Source organism: Columba livia, chromosome 4 (assembly GCF_036013475.1).
Source record: "Columba livia isolate bColLiv1 breed racing homer chromosome 4, bColLiv1.pat.W.v2, whole genome shotgun sequence".
Classification (NCBI taxonomy): domain Eukaryota; kingdom Metazoa; phylum Chordata; class Aves; order Columbiformes; family Columbidae; genus Columba; species Columba livia.
Genome location: NC_088605.1, coordinates 2117195 through 2138979, shown reverse-complemented (window position 1 = coordinate 2138979; position 21785 = coordinate 2117195). Strand labels below are relative to the sequence as shown.

At 42.8% G+C, this 21785-nt stretch overlaps 1 protein-coding gene across 1 annotated transcript in view; it reads right to left on the bottom strand.

Moving 5' to 3' along the window:
- ALMS1 (ALMS1 centrosome and basal body associated protein) overlaps window positions 1–21785 on the bottom strand; it is a 75166-nt gene that overhangs the window by 17455 nt on the left and 35926 nt on the right. Inside the window, exons 8-12 of the mRNA XM_065060195.1 lie at window positions 20483–20613; window positions 11013–12738; window positions 9770–9895; window positions 7906–8076; window positions 2402–3576 (exon numbers count right to left, since the gene is read on the bottom strand). Of these exons, the coding sequence (XP_064916267.1) occupies window positions 2402–3576; window positions 7906–8076; window positions 9770–9895; window positions 11013–12738; window positions 20483–20613 (3329 nt within the window). The remainder of the gene's footprint in view (window positions 1–2401; window positions 3577–7905; window positions 8077–9769; window positions 9896–11012; window positions 12739–20482; window positions 20614–21785) is intronic.

The following is a 21785-nucleotide window of genomic DNA, read 5'->3' as shown; positions in this document are numbered from 1 at the left end:
ATTGAACCTCTGCTTTGCTGCAGCTCGTAATTTCATTTCAACAGGAAAAGGAGGCGACTTATACGCTGGTGCATACTGACAACAATTGGGTTTAGTTTCATAAAGCTATTTCAGCTCTTGTAGAGCGCACCAGACAGATGTAGTAGTTGTGTATGTTCTTTGAGAGAACAGAAGCAAATTTGAATATGTGTTCAGCAAATGACAGTATAAAGGAAAAAACTTAAACATTTCCATGCAGATCAGCTCACAGAAATAAATATAAGCAGCTGCTCAATACTGAATATTGACATGAATATTCCTCTTTGGGTTAGAACATTCAGCGCAGTGTTTTCAAAGCCGTTGAATAGCGTCACCTTTAGCTTTGTACCTGCTACCAGATGGCAGCTTGAAAAGTGCTTTAGAAATACCAGAAACTGGAAGAGAGAAAAACCTGCTGGGATGGGTTCGGCAGCTATAAATACATTTCTCAAAAGCTGTAAGCAGGTTTTCTGGAAGCAGAGCTGACAATAGGCTCGTATTGAAACAAAATGAGCTGCAAAATGCAGCATTTGCCTGAAGAATTTGGATAGGGATCTGTCTAGGAGGAGGGATCCTAAATAAATCTTAATTTCTGTTCAGCCAAGCATCACAGAAATCTCCCAAATTTGGATATTAAATTAAGTCTGCCATCAATTTCCTCTCATTCCTTATTCAAAGTGGGTCCTGTGTCTCTGTACGTGTATTTTTAAAAAAGAACAGTGCATTGGCAGGTAAAAGATGCTGCTTTCTAAAGCCATAGGGGTTCAACGCAACATCAAGCACTGGGAACAGCGAGCTTTTAATCTAAATATTACTGTAATCAGTGATTTTAACAGGCATAAGCCTTGATTTATTTTTTAAGGTCCAAATAGACACAGAAAGATTAGTCTCATGAATGGAATATGGAATATAAGCTCCTCCAACCACACAAGAAATGTTGGATCCTAATTTCATTGTTAGTCAGGGTTCTGATTTATGATCACAAAGTTTATGACAATTTTCTTTTGCCTTTAAATAAAGATTATAAATAAAAATGTTAATTAAAAACAATTTAAACCATTTTTAGTGTTGAAAAAGGCTGTTTCTCCCCCAGACATGCACCCACAGAGTCACAGAATCCCAGAGTGTCAGGGATTGGAAGAGACCTGGAAAGCTCATCCAGTGCAATCCCCCATGGAGCAGGAACACCCAGATGAGGTTACACAGGAAGGTGTCCAGGCGGGTTGGAATGTCTGCACAGAAGGAGACTCCACAACCTCCCTGGGCAGCCTGGGCCAGGCTCTGCCACCCTCACTGGGAACAAGTTTCTTCTCAAATTCCAGTGGAACCTCCTGTGTTCCAGTTTGCACCCATTGCCCCTTGTCCTGTCACTGGTTGTCACCAGAAGAGCCTGGCTCCATCCTCCTGACACTCCCCCTTTCCATATTGATCCCCATGAATGAGTCCCCCCTCAGTCTCCTCTTGTCCAGCTCCAGAGCCCCAGCTCCCTCAGCCTTTCCTCACATGGGAGATGCTCCACTCCCTCCAGCATCTTGGTGGCTGCGCTGGACTCTCTGCAGCAGTTCCCTGTCCTGCTGGAACTGAGGGGCCACAACTGGACACAATATTCCAGGTGTGGTCTCCTTAGCTTACTTGACACACAGACTAAGTTTGACTTGTTTCTATTAAAACTAACTCATTTCAATGAAATCTGTTAGTACTGCTGACACTACCGCTTTCTTCTGCTAATTCAAAATAAAAGAAAAACATTTCTCACTTGTTCCTGTACTTTTCAGCATCAACGTTTATCACCAAAACTCTGGATGTTCTTACTGTAATCTTTTAATGCGCCCAAACTGCCAAGTACAGAAGTTGAAGAAATTGAACCACCAACACTCAGCAAGACAAAATATTTCCAAAATTTCAAACAGAAGAACAGTAACAAAATTCAAATAATTTTCAATTTTTATGAAATTTTCATTTCCAATTTTTATGAAATGCTATTTATCAAGATACTGAGGCAGCAACATGGAGTCAAAATCTACAAGCCCAACGTACCCCACGGTGCTCAGGGTTGCGAAAGCACAGAACCTGCAGAGAACCAGAAATCAGATACAGCAGGATCTGCTTCCCAAGATAAATAGAGAAAAAAAAAGACAAATAAGAAGAAAGGGGAAGAAAACACGGTTGATGTTTTAAGATCATTTGATCTCATCCTTATTCTTGGAAAGGCAGAGACTTGTTAGACCTGCTTGGATCAAACAGAGAAGCCAACCATATAAACAATGCACTCTGGGAAATTTTAAACGATTCTCCGAATAAAACACTCTACAACTTATATAGTACTCTAAGAGTTTCCATAAAGACTATTTAAAATTGTCTTTTGGTCTAATTGACTACATACCTGGATCTCTTTCCTTTTCCTGTGTCTCTCAGAAGTCATTTTGGAATATTCTACACCCACCGCTTTGTCGCTTCCCTTGTCCCGCTTTTCCGAGCGGTTTTTCTGGTGGTCGATGGTACAATAAAGCCGGGAGAGCCTCGGTGACACCTGCACCCTTTCGTGCCCAAAAGCCCTGATCAGCCTGGCCGTGTCGATGGTGGAACTGGAACTGCTCCCCTCGCTCTGGGTGCTGGTTTCCACCTCCGTTTGGGTCGCCACGTCCCATTCGGAGGTGGTGGAACTGATGGTGGTGCCGTGATCTCCGCTGAGCCGCGGCTCCGAACAAGTGTCACTGGGAGTTTCCAAGTATTGCTGGCGCTCCAGAATTTTATTCATGTGACAGATAATTTTCTTGCTTGACCTATTTTTCCTGAGCTCAACAAAACTATTTTTATCACGGGTGATGCGTGGTCCTTCTTCAACATCAGGCTCTAAGGTACTTTCAGACACGTTCTTTTCTGGCAGTCTTATCTTCTTCTGCTCTCCTCCATCAAAAACATCCTTTTCAGAATTTGCTGGTATTAGTGTATGCTTGATGGGGTTCTGAAGGACCCTGGCCAGCCGATCGAGGCGTTCAACAAGGGAGAGCTCACCGCTCCTCCTAAAATCATGGCACTGGTGTCTCTTCTGGCACTCCAAAAATTTAATCCAGAGCTCATCTAAGCTGCCACTGGAGCGGGTTCGGTGTCTCGGTGGTAGATCTTTCTCCAGAGTCTCACCGACATGAGTCGTTTGGCTACACAGCAAAGGATAATTTCTACCTGTCTTTCGTTCTGCTTCTCTTCTGCCAGGCTGAAGTTGCTCCTTCCCTGACGTATCGTTCTCCAAAGATGCGGTAACATGTAGCTCCTCGTTCTTGCTGTCATCTGCTTCTGCGGTGAGTGGAAAGAATTCATTTTCACTCTCCTTTGTACGACGAACAGAGAGAAGCCGTTGATGACGATGTGCTTTTTTCCGACTGTGCAGCACAGCTCTTGAGGAAGGTGTGGGGTGTCCGACACCAGAACTGTCTTCTGACAACTCGCTGTTGGACAAGAAGAAGCTCTCACACGTGGGCACTGGATGATGAAGGTAGAACCGGGCAGATTTGAAGAGCGAATGAGTTGTTCTGATGGCCTTCGGGTGATCTGTGTGTTCTAGGAGAGAAGAAAACACTTAATGTTGTCTCTCTACAGCAAATCTTAAAAAGGATGAGTTTCATCCTAACACACGCCGAAGGGTTAAAAGCAGGAATCATTGTACCCATTCTCAAACTGCAACAAATGTAGACGTTTCAGCATTATTAAAAGAACGTAAAGAATATTTTCTATCATTTGCAACGTGGAACTCAAGTAAATATTACACCCAACTGAATCTGAAGGACGAATCTAATTACACCACAGGTAATTACCCTGACCAAAATTTTAACTGAGGCTTTATTTATATATATGGAAACTCAGAACAGGCAGGCACAATTCATTTTGCCTCTTTTTAGACCAATGTCCAGGAGCAAACATGCCCTGAACATCCTCTCTTACCTCACTCAGAATACCACTATATATAAGCCAAATAGTACCACTTACTCCTAGAACCACGGCTGATACACACCAAGATCCAGATCTAGCTCTGCTTTGCTTTCAAGCTCAAATGACACATTTTAGTTCAAAGCAGCACCGAAAATCCCCCCAAATATGCTTCTATCTGAAATTACAAAGGACTAGATGCAGAAATCCAATTATAAACTCATTGGTAATAGACATACAATTAAGTACATGCACAGCACGTGCGAGCAGGAACACACTCCAAAATAATTCTAAAGCCGTTTGTAACCTACTGTAAAAAAAAATAACTAAAAAGTAAAAATGTGTTTCAGGTTACATTCTTTGCATAATGGACCAAATTATACAATGAACCATAAGGGCTGAAAGTAGAAGTTACAGACACGAGTGCAAGAAGGATTTCCCAAGTTGCTATGCTTACTGCAAGATATTCCACCCTGGTTTTAGCCAAGTACGTCATTCAAGGATGCTTTATAGTGTAGTAATAGCTTTAATATAAATAAAAAGTCAATGCAAAAAAAGAACAGTCCATTGACTAATGGTAAGAACAATGAGTCGATGATGTGGAGCTGGTTTGCTTTTTTGTCTGCATTTTTGTTGGTTTGTTTTAAAGAGTCTTGTGTCCATGACCTACGGATGACAACAGACCTGGGAAGCAGCTTTTCTTCTCTTCATCCGAGGAAGTTTTGTCACTGATTCTGCAGCAGGGTGGCAAGTCAAGTCCCACAGCCAGGAGGAAAACAACCACCCAACCTCAGCAAGAGCCACAAGGTATATTGTTATAAAACCTCAGTTCCAGGTGGGAAAAAGATAAGCTCAGGAAGGGTAAAATTGCATTAATTCATACCTTATTTTTATTTAGTCACTTGTTTTGCTCACGTTTTATCCATCTCGTTTCCCAACACAGAGATGCTTGAGGATAATGTCAAAACAGCATCACCAGAGCTGGTCTCAGCAACTCTGAAAATGGAGGAATTTGTCTTTCCCTACAAGATCAGCAGTTACATATTTATGGAAGACGATTCCTCCTCATCCTCCTGACAAATGAGATCAGGCTTGGGAATACTATGCAGAATTGTTGCTATTTCTGTATTTTTTAAAAGTTGCCAAAAAAATGGAAGGAATGCAAACAGTAAAAATAAGTTTATATAGCGAAACTTTACCACCACATACATAACTTGCATAATTTTACACTCTAGACAAGCCCTGTGGGTAGAGCTAAACTTTTATTAGACCATCTAAAAATAAAGTTGCAGAAGTCAGAGAAGATTTTTGACATACAAGTCTCTTCAGAAAACCTGTTTAAATTTCTACCCGTACTGGCTGGTTTAACAAAACATCATTTCTTCCTACAGATCTTTTCTTGCCTGTGTCTTCAGACCATCACAGCTACACGAAAATACTATTATATAATCTTATATTAACACATGTGTTCCCCTTTTCATTTTTATCTGGGCTACTCAGAGACAGGTTTCCACTGATTTCTGCTCCAACGGGATATTTTGTCTGTTCCTGCAGATTTTTGCTCAGAGAACTCACTTCTATACACAGACTCGTTCTCCACAACCTCCATTCTTCTGAGTCACCCACAGTCAATGAAGAAAAGCATTTTTCTACCTCACTCCACTTGTTTCCTCATCCTTGCGTTTGGTAAATGCTCACAGAGAATTATTTCTTCCATTAGAAAATAAGACAATGTTATGACACCAAGCTGGGAGGAGTGGTGACACTGGAAGCTGTGCTGCCATCAGAGACCTGGACAGGCTGGAGAGCTGGGCGGGAAAAATGTAATGAAATAGAACAAGGGCAAGTGTAGAGTCTTGAATCTGGGCAGGAACAACCCCAGGTTCCAGTGTAAGTTGGGGAATGACCTATTAGAGAGCAGCGTAGGGGAAAGGGACCTGGGGGTCCTGGGGACAGCAGGGTGACCATGAGCCAGCACTGGGCCCTTGTGGCCAGGAAGGCCAATGGTACCTGGGGTGGGTTAGAAGGGGGTGGTCAGTACGTCAGAGAGGTTCTCCTGCCCCTCTGCTCTGCCCTGGGGAGACCACACCTGGAATATTGTGTCCAGTTGTGGCCCCTCAGTTCCAGCAGGACAGGGAACTGCTGGAGAGAGTCCAGCGCAGCCACCAAGATGCTGAAGGGAGTGGAGCATCTCCCGTGTGAGGAAAGGCTGAGGGAGCTGGGGCTCTGGAGCTGGACAAGAGGACACTGAGGGGGGACTCGTTCATGGGGATCAATATGGAAAGGGGGAGTGTCAGGAGGATGGAGCCAGGCTCTTCTCAGTCACAACCAGTGACAGGACAAGGGGCAATGGGTTCAAACTGGAACACAGGAGGTTCCACTTAAATTTGAGAAGAACCTTCTTCATGGTGCGGGTGGCAGAGCCTGGCCCAGGCTGCCCAGGGAGGTTGTGGAGTCTCCTTCTGTGCAGACATTCCAACCCGCCTGGACACCTTCCTGTGTAACCTCATCTGGGTGTTCCTGCTCCATGGGGGGATTGCACTGGATGAGCTTTCCAGGTCCCTTCAGCCCCTGACATTCTGGGATCCTGTGAACGTTGCCTTTATCGTTGCATTAGTTCAACTATTGGTGCTAGGTACACTTACAAAAAAATTAAAATGAACATAAAATAATGAAGTTCAGTGTGTCTTCTACAAGCATTTTAAATTGTCTTCTAGAAGTACCAAAACCTCTCCATTCTGAAGAGGAAACCTTCCAAGAAAACTCCTTCTAAAATGAAGAATTAAAATGATCAGAAGGAATCCTATCTCTGTGGGGTAACCTTACCCCAGACATATTGAGCTGCCTGCTTAAAAAGGACAATAATAATCACACTGAGGTATTCCACAAAAATCTGTTTCATTAAATGTCTTCATATAAGGAATTCATGTGATACTAAGAAAAAAAAAATGGGCTCCCAAGAAGCCTATATAAATATATATGAGTGCCTAGGAGAGAGCACAAACTCTCTAATTCAGAATCTATTATGCTGATGTTCATACATTTTTGGGTCTCATCCCTCGTTAACAGCTACAATTATATTACCTCCTTGCAATTTGCTCTCTCTTCGTTTAACACATGTTGCAGAATGCAGGATGCGCAATAAACAGCTTCCCTGAGGAATTAGTAGCTGTATTTAGGAGATGGCAGCCACTCAGCAATTCTCTGTTCCCAGTTACTTCTGTCCAGGAACAAGATGTAATTCTCAACCACCACAAAAATCCTTGTCCTTGCTCAGTTTATCGGTCGCTCAAAATCACAGAATGAGGTTTAGTACAAAAGGAGTGTCCATCAGGACTAATTTTAGCTATTGTCATAAGATAAAGTGTCAAAATCATCAGTTAGCACAGTGCAGTTTCATTTTATCAGCATTTTCAACAAATAAAGCCTTAAAGCAGGCTACTATACTAGTAAATCCTGACCTTCATCCTGCAGGAGTACAAGGTTAACAGAGGGGAGAAAGAGACATCAGTCAAATCAAATTAAAATTCAGTGAAATACCAATGTTACAGAGCTACTTTACATGGCATCACCAGACATCAGTGGATTTGTGGGCAGGAACATAATCCCAGCCTGAGCAATTCCCACCTGCTCTTATTTACCAGGGAATTTCTCTCATTTTCAACATGGGCATCCTTGCTACACTTCAAGACTTCGCGCTTCACAAACTTAAGAGTGGCCAAAATATATATATATATATATATATATATATACACACATATATATAACACTAAGGTCCAAGTATTTGGACAGTCAGGAAAAAGCATAAAGATGGGAAAGAGAAAAATGAGCCGAATTCAGCATCTTCAGGCAGATTCTCAGCAACACCATGAGACCAGAAATCATGGATCCTGAAACGTAATTCTTCCTCTCTACTTTCACGTGTATGAAAATACATGTAAATTAAACAGCCATTTGAACTACCTGAGGAAGCTCCCAGTGGTACCACCTGCTCCTCAGCCCAGGCCAGCTTGGGCTTGACCCTTTTGCTATAAATTCCTTCTTTATGGTCAATGGCTGCAATGTCGGCAGGATTTTTGTCCCTTAAATGGAGCAGGTTTGCCGGAAACCTTGGAAGAGGAGCATCATTTGACCCTAGAAGGGAAGAGAGCAACAATCAGGAGTAATAACAGAAAGCAGGAAAAATACTGGTGTTAAAACACGACATCTGGTTATCCAGATGGTTATCCAAATATCAGTGCCAGTACATTCACCACCAATCACGACCCCTAGAGAGCAGTTCCAGTGACTAATGCAGCAGCAATTGCACCGTATTATTATTTGCCATGATTTTTGGTTCTTCCCTGAGAGGTAAATTAATTTTATCTATTCTACAAAAGAACACAAGAAAAATGAGCATTAGACAAGGCTGCTAGGAAGCCAGACACAGGATTTGGAATGTCCAGACTCCCTCCTGTACTCATTAAAATTCCAGACGTTTTCACTGATTGATGTCAATATGTATTTTCCGAGCTGAGAATAAGCAATAGAGGAAAAACTGGAGCACTAGGTCTGTGTAACCTCTACGTAAGAATTCAGGACACGAAGAGCAGAGCTCTCTTACTATCGTATCGCTGTTAAAAACCTAAAATGTCCCTTCAGTGATTGATCAGCCTTGTCAACACCACCCGGTTACATTCAATGGACTTGACTTAGTTTCCTTCAGCTACTGTTCCAAACTGCAGCAGGCAGCTTATAAAACAGATTTCGTTTTGAATTGTGCTGTACATTTGCTGGAACCTTGCATTGCCTCGTATGCATATGGAATTTTTACATCTAGCGTCGTAGTTTCTGCAAAACAACAGACTGGCCTCGCATTTGTTTCTCTCATTTTGACCATATTACAACAGACAGAGTGGAAAAAAATAATGATGGGAGACACTTAAGGAATGACAAGCAGGATTTGTGGCTATAATGACCATTCTGTGCACTTACTGTCAGTGTCGTATCAAACTGCTCCCCTGGGGCACATCTGTCCAGAATGGGACATCTCTGTCCTATTAGCTTTGTCTACAAATAACTTTGGATGTCAAAAAGCTCTGACTGAAAACAATCTGCACATAAGATCTATAACGCTTAAGTGATGCATTCTGTACGTATATATAGGAGAGAAGTGAAAAATAACAGCAGGGAAAGCAAAAGAAGTTGATGAATCACAGACCATCCTTTCCTCCGGTAAATGAGACGTGTTTTTACTGGGAGGATGTGGGGAAGACGTGAATATATGTTTCAAACCAGAGTTACAAATTACATTGTTTATAGAAAGGCTTTCTACACCAGATTCATCTAACGTGGAGGAAAGAAATTCAGGGCTGAAAAAGCTATTATCGGAAATGTGTGTTGCATTATGCAGATACTTCAGAACGCACACATAGCAAATTAATAAGAAAAGGGGGAGAATGTACATAAATAAGGGAGCTAAAAAGGAGAACTGGCAGAGATATGAAAGAGTTCCAAACTGAACAGTAATTCCCAAAGGAAAATAAAGAATTTCCAAGCTGTAAAATATGGAGCCTTGTTTCTTGTCACGGCCAGAATGGAGCTCTAACATCCTTTTCATCACAGAAACTGAAACCACAGCCTTCAGCCAGGACTCGTACATCTTTGTGTTATGAAGTGGTGTGAACATGAACAATTTTTCTAGTAAAATCAATGCATTTACTCTAAACTGGTAGGACAAGAGTTCTGAGCTCAACTGAGCCAACTCCGCATAAGAAATTGATATATTTTGAATTACATGAACTACAACCATCATTGTGCGGTTGGGAGACCCAAGATAAAGAAGTACCTGAGTGAGAGCTCTCAGCGCTGGTTTCTGACCCAAGTGGAGGAATTTTGGATCCTGCCTTTCGATAAGGAACATAATACATCCCAGTGCTCCCAGCGGGTTTATACGGCAGCAGCAAGGGCTGGTCTGTGGGGACAGAAGGCAAAGGTTTAAATCCTTTAATGCAACCAAAGATAAAAGCAACAAATCAGGAACCAAAGAGACTGCTGAAGACATTCACTGTGGTAAATCTGGAGAAACAGCATGTTCTTTCGGAAAATAAATTGTAATTATTGATTATTTCATTAATACCCACCCAATGGTTTGAAGGTTGACTGTCTCTTCACTACAACAAAATAGTCTTCTTACCTATTCAATATTAAATTTCTGACTAAGGTGACAAATGCTAACTTAAAAAAAACAACTCACATAAACATGGATCAACTGGGAGCTACGTGGGTAATGAAATTATTTGAAATGAGCATGGATATCTGTCTCTCAAGCCAATAAATCAGTATGTTGTCCTAACAGAATGCCAATAAATGTTTGGACCGGGACATTGGCAAAGAGAAGAGGTGATCATGTAAAATACACATTTTTTGCGCTCTAATGAAAGAATCTGCTGTGTCAACTCATACTGTTTTAAACACCTTGGAACAGAGACACAAAGCCCAGCAAAAATAATGAAAATGGCTCAAGTCTACACACAGCAGTGGTAGAAACCACCACTGTGGGAAACCACTGCTCACCGTCCACATTCTTCCATTGACAGATTTTAAAGTTCTCCGTGTCTTCTATTTTACTCTACAGAAAACTGTGATGTTCCTATTCTCCTCTCAGCTTTTGTACTCCCTCGACTAGAGAGTAAATCAGTAATTTGATATATCTCCTGCTAAACTCTAAGCAGTGAACTGCATCAAATCATCTAGAAAATGTTGGAAAATCATCTGGAACCAGGCTTGTACCCAACAAATCCGCTTCCAGACAAACCAGAACTAAACTCTATCTATACAACTCCCTACCATCAAGACTACAGAGCACAAGTTTAAAGGTTGGGTTTTGTCCCATCTGAGCAACGTTCAATATCAAAATGATCTCAAGAATCTTATTTCCACAAAAAAAGTTGGGTTTGGTTTTGGTTTTTTAATACCTATGAATACCTTGAACTCAACTAGATGATCTTTTGAGGTCCCTTCCAATCCCAAACATACTGTGATACTGTGAATAAAGTCTACATATACAAATAAGCCACTAATTTGCTCACCACCCTGCCTTGGGAAAGAGGAAACCTCGTTAAGAGATGAAGTTGTAGCAGTGGGAAGTTCATGTGCTTTCTGGAGGGACGATTGGCGGGCAGCATTTTCACTGTCTTGCGAATTAACATAAATTTCTGCCGAAAAGGTCGTTTTTTCAGGACTTTCTGTTGTTATCTGCGTGGCAGCATCCGAAGTACTTTTCCCAGTTTGTGCAGGCAGAGAGTTGAAGATATTCTTCACATTACATTCCCCTGAACCCAGAACTTGTGGCCTCTCCCTGCTTTGCGGGGGCAGCTCTGAGCTTGTAACAAGGGGAAGCACCAGGCAGGGGTCTCCCGAAGATCCTGGTGTCCGGAAAGGGGAAGATCTTTGATCTTCTGGAATGAAATCAGCAGCTGATAATTTAGAAACAGCTTCTGGAGTTTTTAAAGGCACTGGTGGAGCATTAACTACAGGTTTATCCCACAACCTCGACTCATTTGCAGTATTCAAGTCGCTACGCAGCTCTGAGTCGTTACACTTTGGGGACAGGGTGATGTGGACACAGGACAGGACTTTCTTAGTTGGTGATGAAGGGGATAGAGATGTGGTGGATAGAATCTCATCCACAGGCGAGTGGTGAGACGTACCGATTTGTTCTGTCATAACCTCCTTCTGAATGAGAGCTACTTCATCAGAAGGACTTTTCTCTTCTTCTTCCAACAATTTAATCTGGTCCTTCAGCAAATCAGTTTGTACGGCTGGACCTGAACCTTCTAAGCTTTCATACAAGCGGCCGTGGCCAGGTGAGCAGCTTTTGTCCTGCTGGTAAGAGCTTCTAGAATGGGGTTCATTAAATCTGTTTGTTTCTTGGCTGAATCCTGTATCGCAGTCAAGCCCCCCAAGCCTGGCACTGTGCCTGCCAAATTCACTCACATCTTGCGGCGGAACGTCACCATTTTTTGCACTAAGGGTCTGTCTTTTAGCAGCACGGATGCTTCCAGAATCCTGCTCTGACAAACAGCCTGTTTCTCGATAAGCTCCAACTCTGTTCCTGTCAGCGGAGAGACGATGAAACCCGTCTTTCTCAGCAGTAAAAGCAGTTTCAGCAGACACTGAGCAAGCAAGTGCTGGACTCAAAGGACGGGTCCAATATCTTCCCCAGTGGTGGCTGCCATGGCTCTGTTCCTCAGAACTGGTGGAGTCAACCTCCAAAGGCATCATCCCATCCAGACCATCTCTGGTCAGACGGCTGCTGCGTGCCAGGGAAGCCAACGGTGACTGCAAACGTTTTCGGGACGAAAAGGTGATGGATGTAATTTGCTGAGCCGGATCTTCAGAACACTTCTCCATCCACAGCTGCTTCTGAGCTGGTAAATCAGTGTCTGTTTGTGGATCGGAAGCAGCTACAGACCTGATTGCACGTGTGTCCCATTCCTCCTGCACTGGTGGATGAAGTTCAACAGCATCAGAATGACCAGTTTCAACTGTCTGTTGCTGGTTGCAATGAGGTGTTTGAATGGTACTCAGAGACGTAAGCTGCGTGTCCTTCAGCAGGCAACAAGCAGGAGGATCAGCTCTATAGAACGGCAGGACGTGTCTTAAGCTGGACTCTAAAAGTTCCTTAGTCTTGACTGCTTGTGTTTGTCTGTCAGTTTGAAACCTTTTGTCCCTTGGAGCTTTGAAATGCTCTGTGTTCTGTTCCTGATCACGGTTACACTCAGAAGCAGCTTCCAAACCACACACCCATGGATCCTGAAAAATACAGAACAATTCCCATCAATTATGTGGGGAATTTCCTGCCTTTGCCAAGCTCTGCATTGCAGAATTCAAAGAAACACCAGGGCTGTCAACCATCAGGAGTCTGACACCACAAATGAGCACACGCTTTCTCTGGAACTCATCTGTTAATGGAACTAATTAAACATTTGTCACATTTGAAGCGCCAACAAATTAGCTAGCGTGGTTTTGAGGCTGTAACAAACAGCAGTGACATCTATCACAGAACACATTCATTTTGTGAACTATAAAGTTGTAACTCTGATAAATAGGCAAAGTTTCTTCAACATCACTCACAGGAAAACAAGAATAAAACTTTCTATCGGTTGGCTTCATACAGAGCTCAACATTTGTCACAAACCCAGCTCAGAACATACTAGGAAAACTTGAATTAATATCCACTAAGTTCAAGGGGATTTATAGAGATGCACATGCATCGCTAAAGCTTTGTGATTTCAATTTTGTTAATTAAAATATAGTCAATTAGCCACACAAAATCACAGAAACACTTAGGCTGGATGTCTGGAAGTCTCTCACTCCAAGTAGGGAACTTGAACTTGGAACAGGTTGCTCAGGTCCCATCAAGTTTTGAAAATCAACAAGGATGGGGATCTTGTATATGACTCAGCTACTTGTGATCTGTAAATTCCTGATGAAAAGTGTCTCTCCAAAGCTCCACAGAAATAATAAAACACCACAGAAACCCACGTTTACTTCCAGATGTAAGTCTCAAACCTTTGACCAAGTATGTAAAGATCTGGTGACCTTCAAGAAATCACAGACATGCACTAAAACCCTTCTGGCTTGGACCACGGTCCGAACAAACTCCACGCTATTAACGCTCTACATTATGTGACATTTTAGGGTTACAGGGACACTTCTGCATCAGGTATTTGCTATCACCACACGAAACAGAGCTGGATATAAAAGGTTTCCCCTTGCGCTTGAATTATTTCACTCTAGCGGTTATGAAACAAATAAAATGAAAATAATTCAGTTAAACGGGAACAAGTGGGAAGAAAAGCTGTTCATCACAAAGCATGAGAAAATATTTAATTAGAAAAGGTTTAATTTTCTCTAATTGATATTGCTCTTTTCCCCCAAAGCAAGGATGCCAATTTCCCCCTCGGACAAGACCTGTAATAAACCTTATTATGGTCACCACCCACTGCTGACAATAATTAAAAAATGACTGAAAATAATCAGAGCTTTGATTTGCTCTCTAAGGTACATGATAACGTGTGAAAAGTTTCCAGTTCTCAGGTGCAGATCATTTTCCTTCTCCCACCAAAACAGATCCATTTGCCATATTACTTTTTGGTTGGAAAGCTGGTGACGATGCCGCAAAAATTAAAAGATATTCCTAGAAAATGACACAAATGCCACCAAAACTAAGTTCACTGTCAGTTGTCTCCACTCAGAAAATCTTTTCTATAAATAAGTTATATTTACCCATTTGTTTCCATGGAAATTGTCCCACATCTGTATCACCCCAGTATCACAGCCACTATATTTGGGATTCTGCTATTTGACTACATGTATTCAGGCATCTCTGCTGCGTATTTACATAACGGTGTGTCTTAAATTACCTACCTGTTGTCATATGGGAAACCGACACTAATAATTTGCTTTGCTACTAACTTCAGACCTGGCTTCTTTCCCTGATTTTATGAACCATTCCCATTTTCAGCATTCTCTCTCATCCTCGTTGCTTTATTTCTCCTGTACCTCGAGCCCCTTTCCACCATCAAAAAACAAGTCCCAAGAGCAACAATCAACAGCAAATTATCATACCAGGTAAATAAAATTAAGCAACATATGGTATCGCCCCTCAGCAGAATCAGAGCAAGAAAATCCACACCCAACTCTGAGCATACTCAGATGATGCTGCCTTTCAGCTGCCTGTTAATGAGGCTGATTACTGATGGTTAATTGGACAGTCCCCGCTCGCTAAGGAACCTCCACCCTCTTCTGGCATCTCAAAACATAACCTGATTTCTCAATGCACCTTTTGCAGACAAAGCGCTAAATATACAGAGATAAAAGGTATGAAGGGCTCAGCAAACGGCTCTCGGTACTTGCCAAGCGAAGCAGAAATGTTACTAAATACTCAATGAAGTTTGGATACTCCAAACCCTTTGGCTCATTATGAACAGCAGCTACTAACACAGCGCATTCATTTTCCTGCAGAGATTTACCGAGGTTAATAAGACAGATCAAACAAAACGTGATCCTTTCTTTCCGCCTGGATCCCCACCCTCGTGTCCCTACTTTCTGCCATTCCCAGTGCACGCGGAGGGACCAGGAGGGATCTTCGCTTCCAAGACTTCCCTCATTGCAGCAGAAGCTCCCAAACGCTGATGTTTGCAGCTACTTACCTGGTTGGTGGTAAAGGAGAAGGTAGTTTGGAAGAAAAGAAATGCAAATACCTCTAGATTAAAGGTCACGCGACAAAAGAAGCGAATAAAACATCACGCTGCCAGGTGCATGCAGAAAGCCTGTCAAAGAGCACAAAGAGAAAGCCTTGCAAGTGAAACTGGGAAAATCTGAAGTTCCCACTCTTGGTGATTTATTATTGTCAGCACTGATCGAAAAACTGCAACAGATTTTGCCCTGGAGCAAATTAAGGCAACTACTCAGCTGATCTGTTACCAATGGACAGGCTGGAGAGTTGGGCGGGGAACAACCTAATGAAATTTAACAAGGGAAAGTGTAGAGTCCTGCATCTGGGCAGGAACAACCCCAGGTTCCAGTATAGGTTGGGAAATTACATATTAGAGAGCAGTGTAGGGGAAAGGGACCTGGGGGTCCTGGGGACAGCAGGGTGACCATGAGCCAGCACTGGGCCCTTGTGGCCAGGAAGGCCAATGGTACCTGGGGTGGGTTAGAAGGGGTTGGTCAGTAGGTCAGAGAGGTTCTCCTCCCCCTCTGCTCTGCCCTGGGGAGACCACACCTGGAATATTGTGTCCAGTTGTGGCCCCTCAGTTCCAGCAGGACAGGGAACTGCTGGAGAGGGTCCAGCGTAGGGCAACAAAGATGATTAAGGGAGTGGAGCACCTCCCGTGTGAGGAAAGGCTGAGGGAGCTGGGTCTTCTTAGTTTGGAGAAGAGGAGACTAAGGGGGGACCTCATTAATGTTTATAAATATATAAAGGGTGAGTGCCATGAGGATGGAGCCAGGCTCTTCTCGGTGGCAAACAATGATAGGACAAGGGGTAATGGGATCAAGCTGGAACACAAGAGGTTCCACGTAAATATGAGAAGAAACTTGTTGGGGGTGAGGGTGGCAGAGCCTGGCCCAGGCTGCCCAGGGGGGTTGTGGAGTCTCCTTCTCTGCAGACATTCCAACCCGCCTGGACACCTTCCTGTGTAACCTCACCTGGGCATTCCTGCTCCAGCAGGGGGATTGGACTGGATGATTCTGAGGTCCCTTCCAATCCCAAACATACTGTGATACTGTGATAATGCACCTCCAAGGAGGGGCAATAACCAAGCAGCTGCAACACCAACCTCTGGAAGCAGCTGGATTGATTCTGGAGAAATGAATGTTTATTTACACACCGAGATTCCCCTCACATCAATAGGCACTAACTAAAGTGGGTATCGTACAGTCAGTCCCACACCACATGCTAGAAAGCAGCTCCTTCTTACATTATTTCCCCCAATTCTTTCGACGGGTCAGTTTGGAGTCAGGGGCGGTATCAGGGTTAGTGAACACTGGAAAGAGCCGAAAGACAAATAATTTCATCAGCATCCAAACCTTGCATCAAAATCATTAGAGCTCATGTTAGTGTGTGTGAAACTATAGGTCACCAGAATTTAAGTGTGGACATTACTTTATTAATTTACCAGTATCTGCACTTCCTTAATTCAAGTGTCATTAAAAATGACAATACTTAAATTGAGGTGCAGAGAGTTAAACTGAGATAAATGTACTGCCATGGAGAGAGAATCACAGAATCATTTTGGTTGGGAAAGACCATAAAGATCATCAAGTCCAACCAGAATGTAAATGAAGCACTACCCCATGTCCCTGAGAACCACATCTATATGTCTTTTAGACCCCCCCGGGGATGGTGACTCCAGCCCTGCCCTGGGCAGCCTGTGCCAATGCCCAACAGCCCTTTATGGGAAGAAACGTTTCATAAAATCCAATCTGAACCTTCCCTGGTGCAGATGGTCCAGATAAGCTTATTTAAAAAAATAAATCTAGACTATATCTATTTTTTCCTACTGATTGGAACTACTATGGAAACAGCAGAGCGTATTACATTAATAAAGTGCATCCCTGGATGATGACATCTTCAGCAAGAAGGGACTGTAGCAACTCCTACTACAGAAAGCAAGCACAGAAGTTGCTATAAACTCGTCTTCCCAAATCTTTCACATGTGTTATTGTGCTTGTTATGTGTCATCTTTCCAAAAAAGAGCTGTGTGGCATATGATTCGCAGGAGATCGCGGTGCAAATTTAGAGCTACAACTCGGTGAACTTCCTGAAAAAGTGACAAAGCACAAGGAGTGGAAAAATACAGCATCTAGTGGAAGAAAACCACATACTAAAGGAGAATATTCTTAGGTAAGTCAAGAGGTAGCTCTTTGGCACCCATCAAAATACAGGTGGGTAATAAGGTCCTCAATTTAGAAGGAAAGTTCTTTGGTTTAATATGCTGGAGTTTTACCTACATCTAACAGCAACTCAGCCTCAGCTGGGGGACCAAAACACACGTACCAATGGCACAAGAAGGTGGTTAAATCCGACAGTGTTCCTGGAACAGAAGCCCACCTGCAAGCCTTTGGTTTTTCCCAGTTTCTTATGCTTGAAATTGAAGACTCTGATGATTTCAGTGGAAGAACAATAACAGGGTTGATTTCTGGAGCCCAGGATCCACTTTTCGCTTAAAAATCCCAACAACCTTCATGTCCCATCGCTCTTTACGACCAAAGAGCATCATCCACCCTCGTGTTAAACTCCTCAAGCCTATCAACATAATAAATATCACCAGTTTACCAGCTCAAGAGAAAACCAGATCTCTACAGCCACACTAGGAGGGTCACAGATGCAGGAATTATTTATCAGACACAAAACTATCTAAGGAATGTCTTGGTGACTCTGCTCCCTCCATCACAAACAGGTTTACAGCAAAGTGCCATCACAAGTTTCACAAGACCCACCTTGTTTCAAAGCATTTCTGCCAAGTTTTAATGTTTATTATATTATTATATTAAGTGTATTTTATTATATTATTTATTATATAAATTATATTTTATTATATTATTATATTAAGTGTATTTTTCTCCTGGTGTAATGGACAAGCTATAAAATGACCAGGAAGACTCCACGGATTGAGGGTAAACAGATTGACTAGGCAAGGATTGTCAATTTTACAGCAGAGAAAACAGAACAGAGAAAACAAAGCGGTGCGGTCTGCTCGTGAGCACTACTTGCTATTAGAGATACCTCTTCAAAATTCAATTTTCATACCAAACGTTCCCTTTTTTGGGCTGTGCGCTCGGGTACATATTTGCAGCCCGTTTATGAGCGTATGTTCCCATTACCTCCTCAAACGCTCAGCAAGAACTCGAGAAATCATTCTGATGCTTCTTTCTAGAGCGTCTGGTACCGCATCACCAGTGACAAACAGGCAAACAGACCCTCGACTCTCTCAAAAGCTGCAACAATCTTTAGAAATCAAAGATCCCTGAGAAGAACGTTCCCAAGCCGTCCTGCTCCTTCCTTGCGTTGTCTTTTTATAGCCGGGCTTCACGCGCTTCCTGCGGGAACAATAAAACATCGCAGCGCCACATTATAGTTCTTGAGTTGTCACTTGGAAAAACGAAAGGCAGAGCCTAAAGTTTCTAAAAAGAACACTCATCACAAGGCTGCAGCAGGAGCTCTAAATAAAGATGAGGGTCTGACGAAAGAATTGTTTGCGCTGTTTGGGAACAGTTTGTCTTTCTCAGTCTTCAGAGTTTAGAGGGAAAATATCTTTTCAGAATCTCTGTTCCCTTCTTTTGAAGTCAGCACATCGGCAGCTTTGCTCTTTAGACTCAACAGGTATTTTACAGAAGAGTTTCTAGTAGATTATTTTGTCAGCAATAGAAGCGGCTGCATTTCTTACAGTTAAACAGTTTTCAACGATCTGTATTTTTCAGTGACATGTTGTTTTTCTTGGAGGGAAAAAAGACATTTCTCTCCAGCATAACAAACAAGAAACCCAGCCACCTTCATTCTGTAAATCCCAAACGATTTTTTATCTCAAATTAAAGTCATCGCAGAGCAAAAACATTTTCAAGATGCAAGCAGAAAGTGTTGTGCTCGGCCTAAGGCAATTTCTTGGAGGCTTGGTTTGAAAAGCTGATTTGTTTCTTATTTTAAATCAGTATAAAACAATTCATTGCTGACACTGAATCACATAAAGGTAAAACACTTGGGTCCAGTCTGTACCAAGTGAATGTCAGGGACAAAGCTGTTACCTGATAAAATCTAAAAGCTGGAAAAAAGTAGGTTCAGAGCCTCCAGTTTTTAATGAGCAAACTGAAGCACAAATGCATTTTGTTCATTTTTCCTGCCTAAGAATTGTCTGAATTTCTAAAAGCAAACCAAATTGTTAAAATAGATTGTTTTTCAGGCTCCCCACTCAAAGATAACGTCAATATGCGAATAACCAAGAGCTCAGTCTGATGGGTTTTTGGAAGCTGATATTACGCACACTTTTCATACCCAAAAAACTACAAACACAGACACACACTACTGTTAAATTACTATTTTTCATTCAAGGGCATTAATGTGAAACACCCAGTTTAGGACAGATGATGATTCTCTGCATAGTGCCCTATTTTAGGACACTTGGACAGCTCCTAGAAATCGTGACATAATTAGACTGGACATGAGATGGATGCTGGGAATAAATATTTCAAGTCAACCGGAAGGTGATATTTTCAACTTGGATACACTCTGTGTTCATATATGAACTAGGAATGTTCCATATGAGATATGCAAAACACGACAGCAACACAATGTGAGGTTTCCACAGGAAAATAGAGCTGCGAGAGACTGAAAGCTCACCCAGGCTACATCCCTGCCCCAAAGCAGCATTAACTACACTTAGATTATTCTTTACTGATACAAACACAAGCTCTTCTTAAAAAATACCACGATTAACAGTACATGATCTTGCTCTCATCATCCTTACCATTAAGGAGTTTCTTTTTTAATAAGGCTCTTCCTCGCACTTGAAGCCCGTTGCCTTTGATGCAATCAACATAAAGAAGGAACAATTTCCTCCCTTCTCCCCTGAAGCATCCTCTCAAAAATCATTATCACGCTCCTTTGTAAACGTTTCAGAACACACGGGAAGTAACACGACAAATGCTCCTATCACCAAGATAATATTGCATCGTACAATCAACTCCTTCCACAGAAGGAGGAGTTTACAAGGCACCGTCTGCCTAAATATTTTGTGAGAAGCAGAACTCATTAAGCCAATTAATGAGCTTAATGGCTGGTCCAAAAACACACATAAGAACTGATTAAACCAAAACAAGCCTCTCTGCTAAACAGAGCTCTCATTAGTTTGCATCCCCCTCTCCCTGTCTAAGCACTGTTCTTCAAAAATCTTGCAGGAATATAATTCATCATTTTAAGACGACAGGCCAGACAGCAGCATTTATCCCCCACTTCAAACGTTCTCTCCAGAGCAGCAGGTTTGGTGGTTTGTACCTTGGCTGGGGCGGATTTCCTGGCACTCAGAAGCAGCTCTGCCTTTATTTCCTCTGTTCTTCGCTGATCCTCTTCATCGAAGCCCGACAGAGATTCCTGGGACCGGCTGGTCAGGCTGAGCTTCATCCACGCTGCACAAACAATACAAACCAGAAATCTATTCCCTTTCCGTTTCTCACATCATGTTTTAGAGTTTTATGACTTAAAAACAGAAGTTTGCTACGCATTTCTAGCTACCATGGGAACAAAGGCCGCTATCAACCACCAGAGCTCATGAACTGACCAAGAATACAATTTTAAATGGCTCTTTCGAGCATTTCATTGGAGAAATGGATCCAAACCCCATTGCCTGGTTCTGCCATCTTCACAGTCTCAGGCACAAGATGACACTTTTGCCCTTCCCAAATTCTTCACCAAGCCTAATAGCTATGTGGACAAAACACTTTGTGTCAATTTAAGGCAAAAGAACGTATTCAAACTGGGACGGTCTAATTCTACCCCATTCCGTCATACTACATGAGATGACTAAAAAACAGTGATTTGAGCCCCATCCCATCAAAGCTCATCACAGTATCACAGTATGTTTGGGATTGGAAGGGACCTCAAAAGCTCATCCAGTCCAATCCCCCTGCTGGAGCAGGAACGCCCAGATGAGGTTACACAGGAACATGTCCAGGTGGGTTTTGAATGTCTGCAGAGAAGGAGACTCCACAACCTCCCTGGGCAGCCTGGGCCAGGCTCTGCCACCCTCACTGAGAAGAAGTTTCTTCTCAAATTTAAGTGGAACCTCTTGTGTTCCAGCTTGATCCCATTGCCCCTTGTCCTGTCATTGTTTGCCACCGAGAAGAGCCTGGCTCCATCCTCATGGCACTCACCCTTTGTATATTCATAAACATTAATAAGGCCACCCCTCAGTCTCCTCTTCTCCAGACTAAAGAGCCCCAGCTCCCTCAGCCTTTCCTCACACGGGAGATGCTCCACTCCCTTCAGCATCTTGGTGGCTGCGCTGGACTCTCTCCAGCAGTTCCCTGTCCTGCTGGAACTGAGGGGCCACAACTGGACACAATATTCCAGGTGTGGTCTCCCCAGGGCAGAGCAGAGGGGCAGGAGAACCTCTCTGACCTACTGACCACCCCCTTCTAACCCACCCCAGGTACCATTGGCTTCCTGGCCACAAGGGCCCAGTGCTGGCTCATGGTCACCCTGCTGCCCCAGGACCCCCAGGTCCCTTTCCCCTACACTGCATAATATAATAGAAACACCTTTAAAATCAGAAGAACACACTCAGGTCATCTATGTCCAT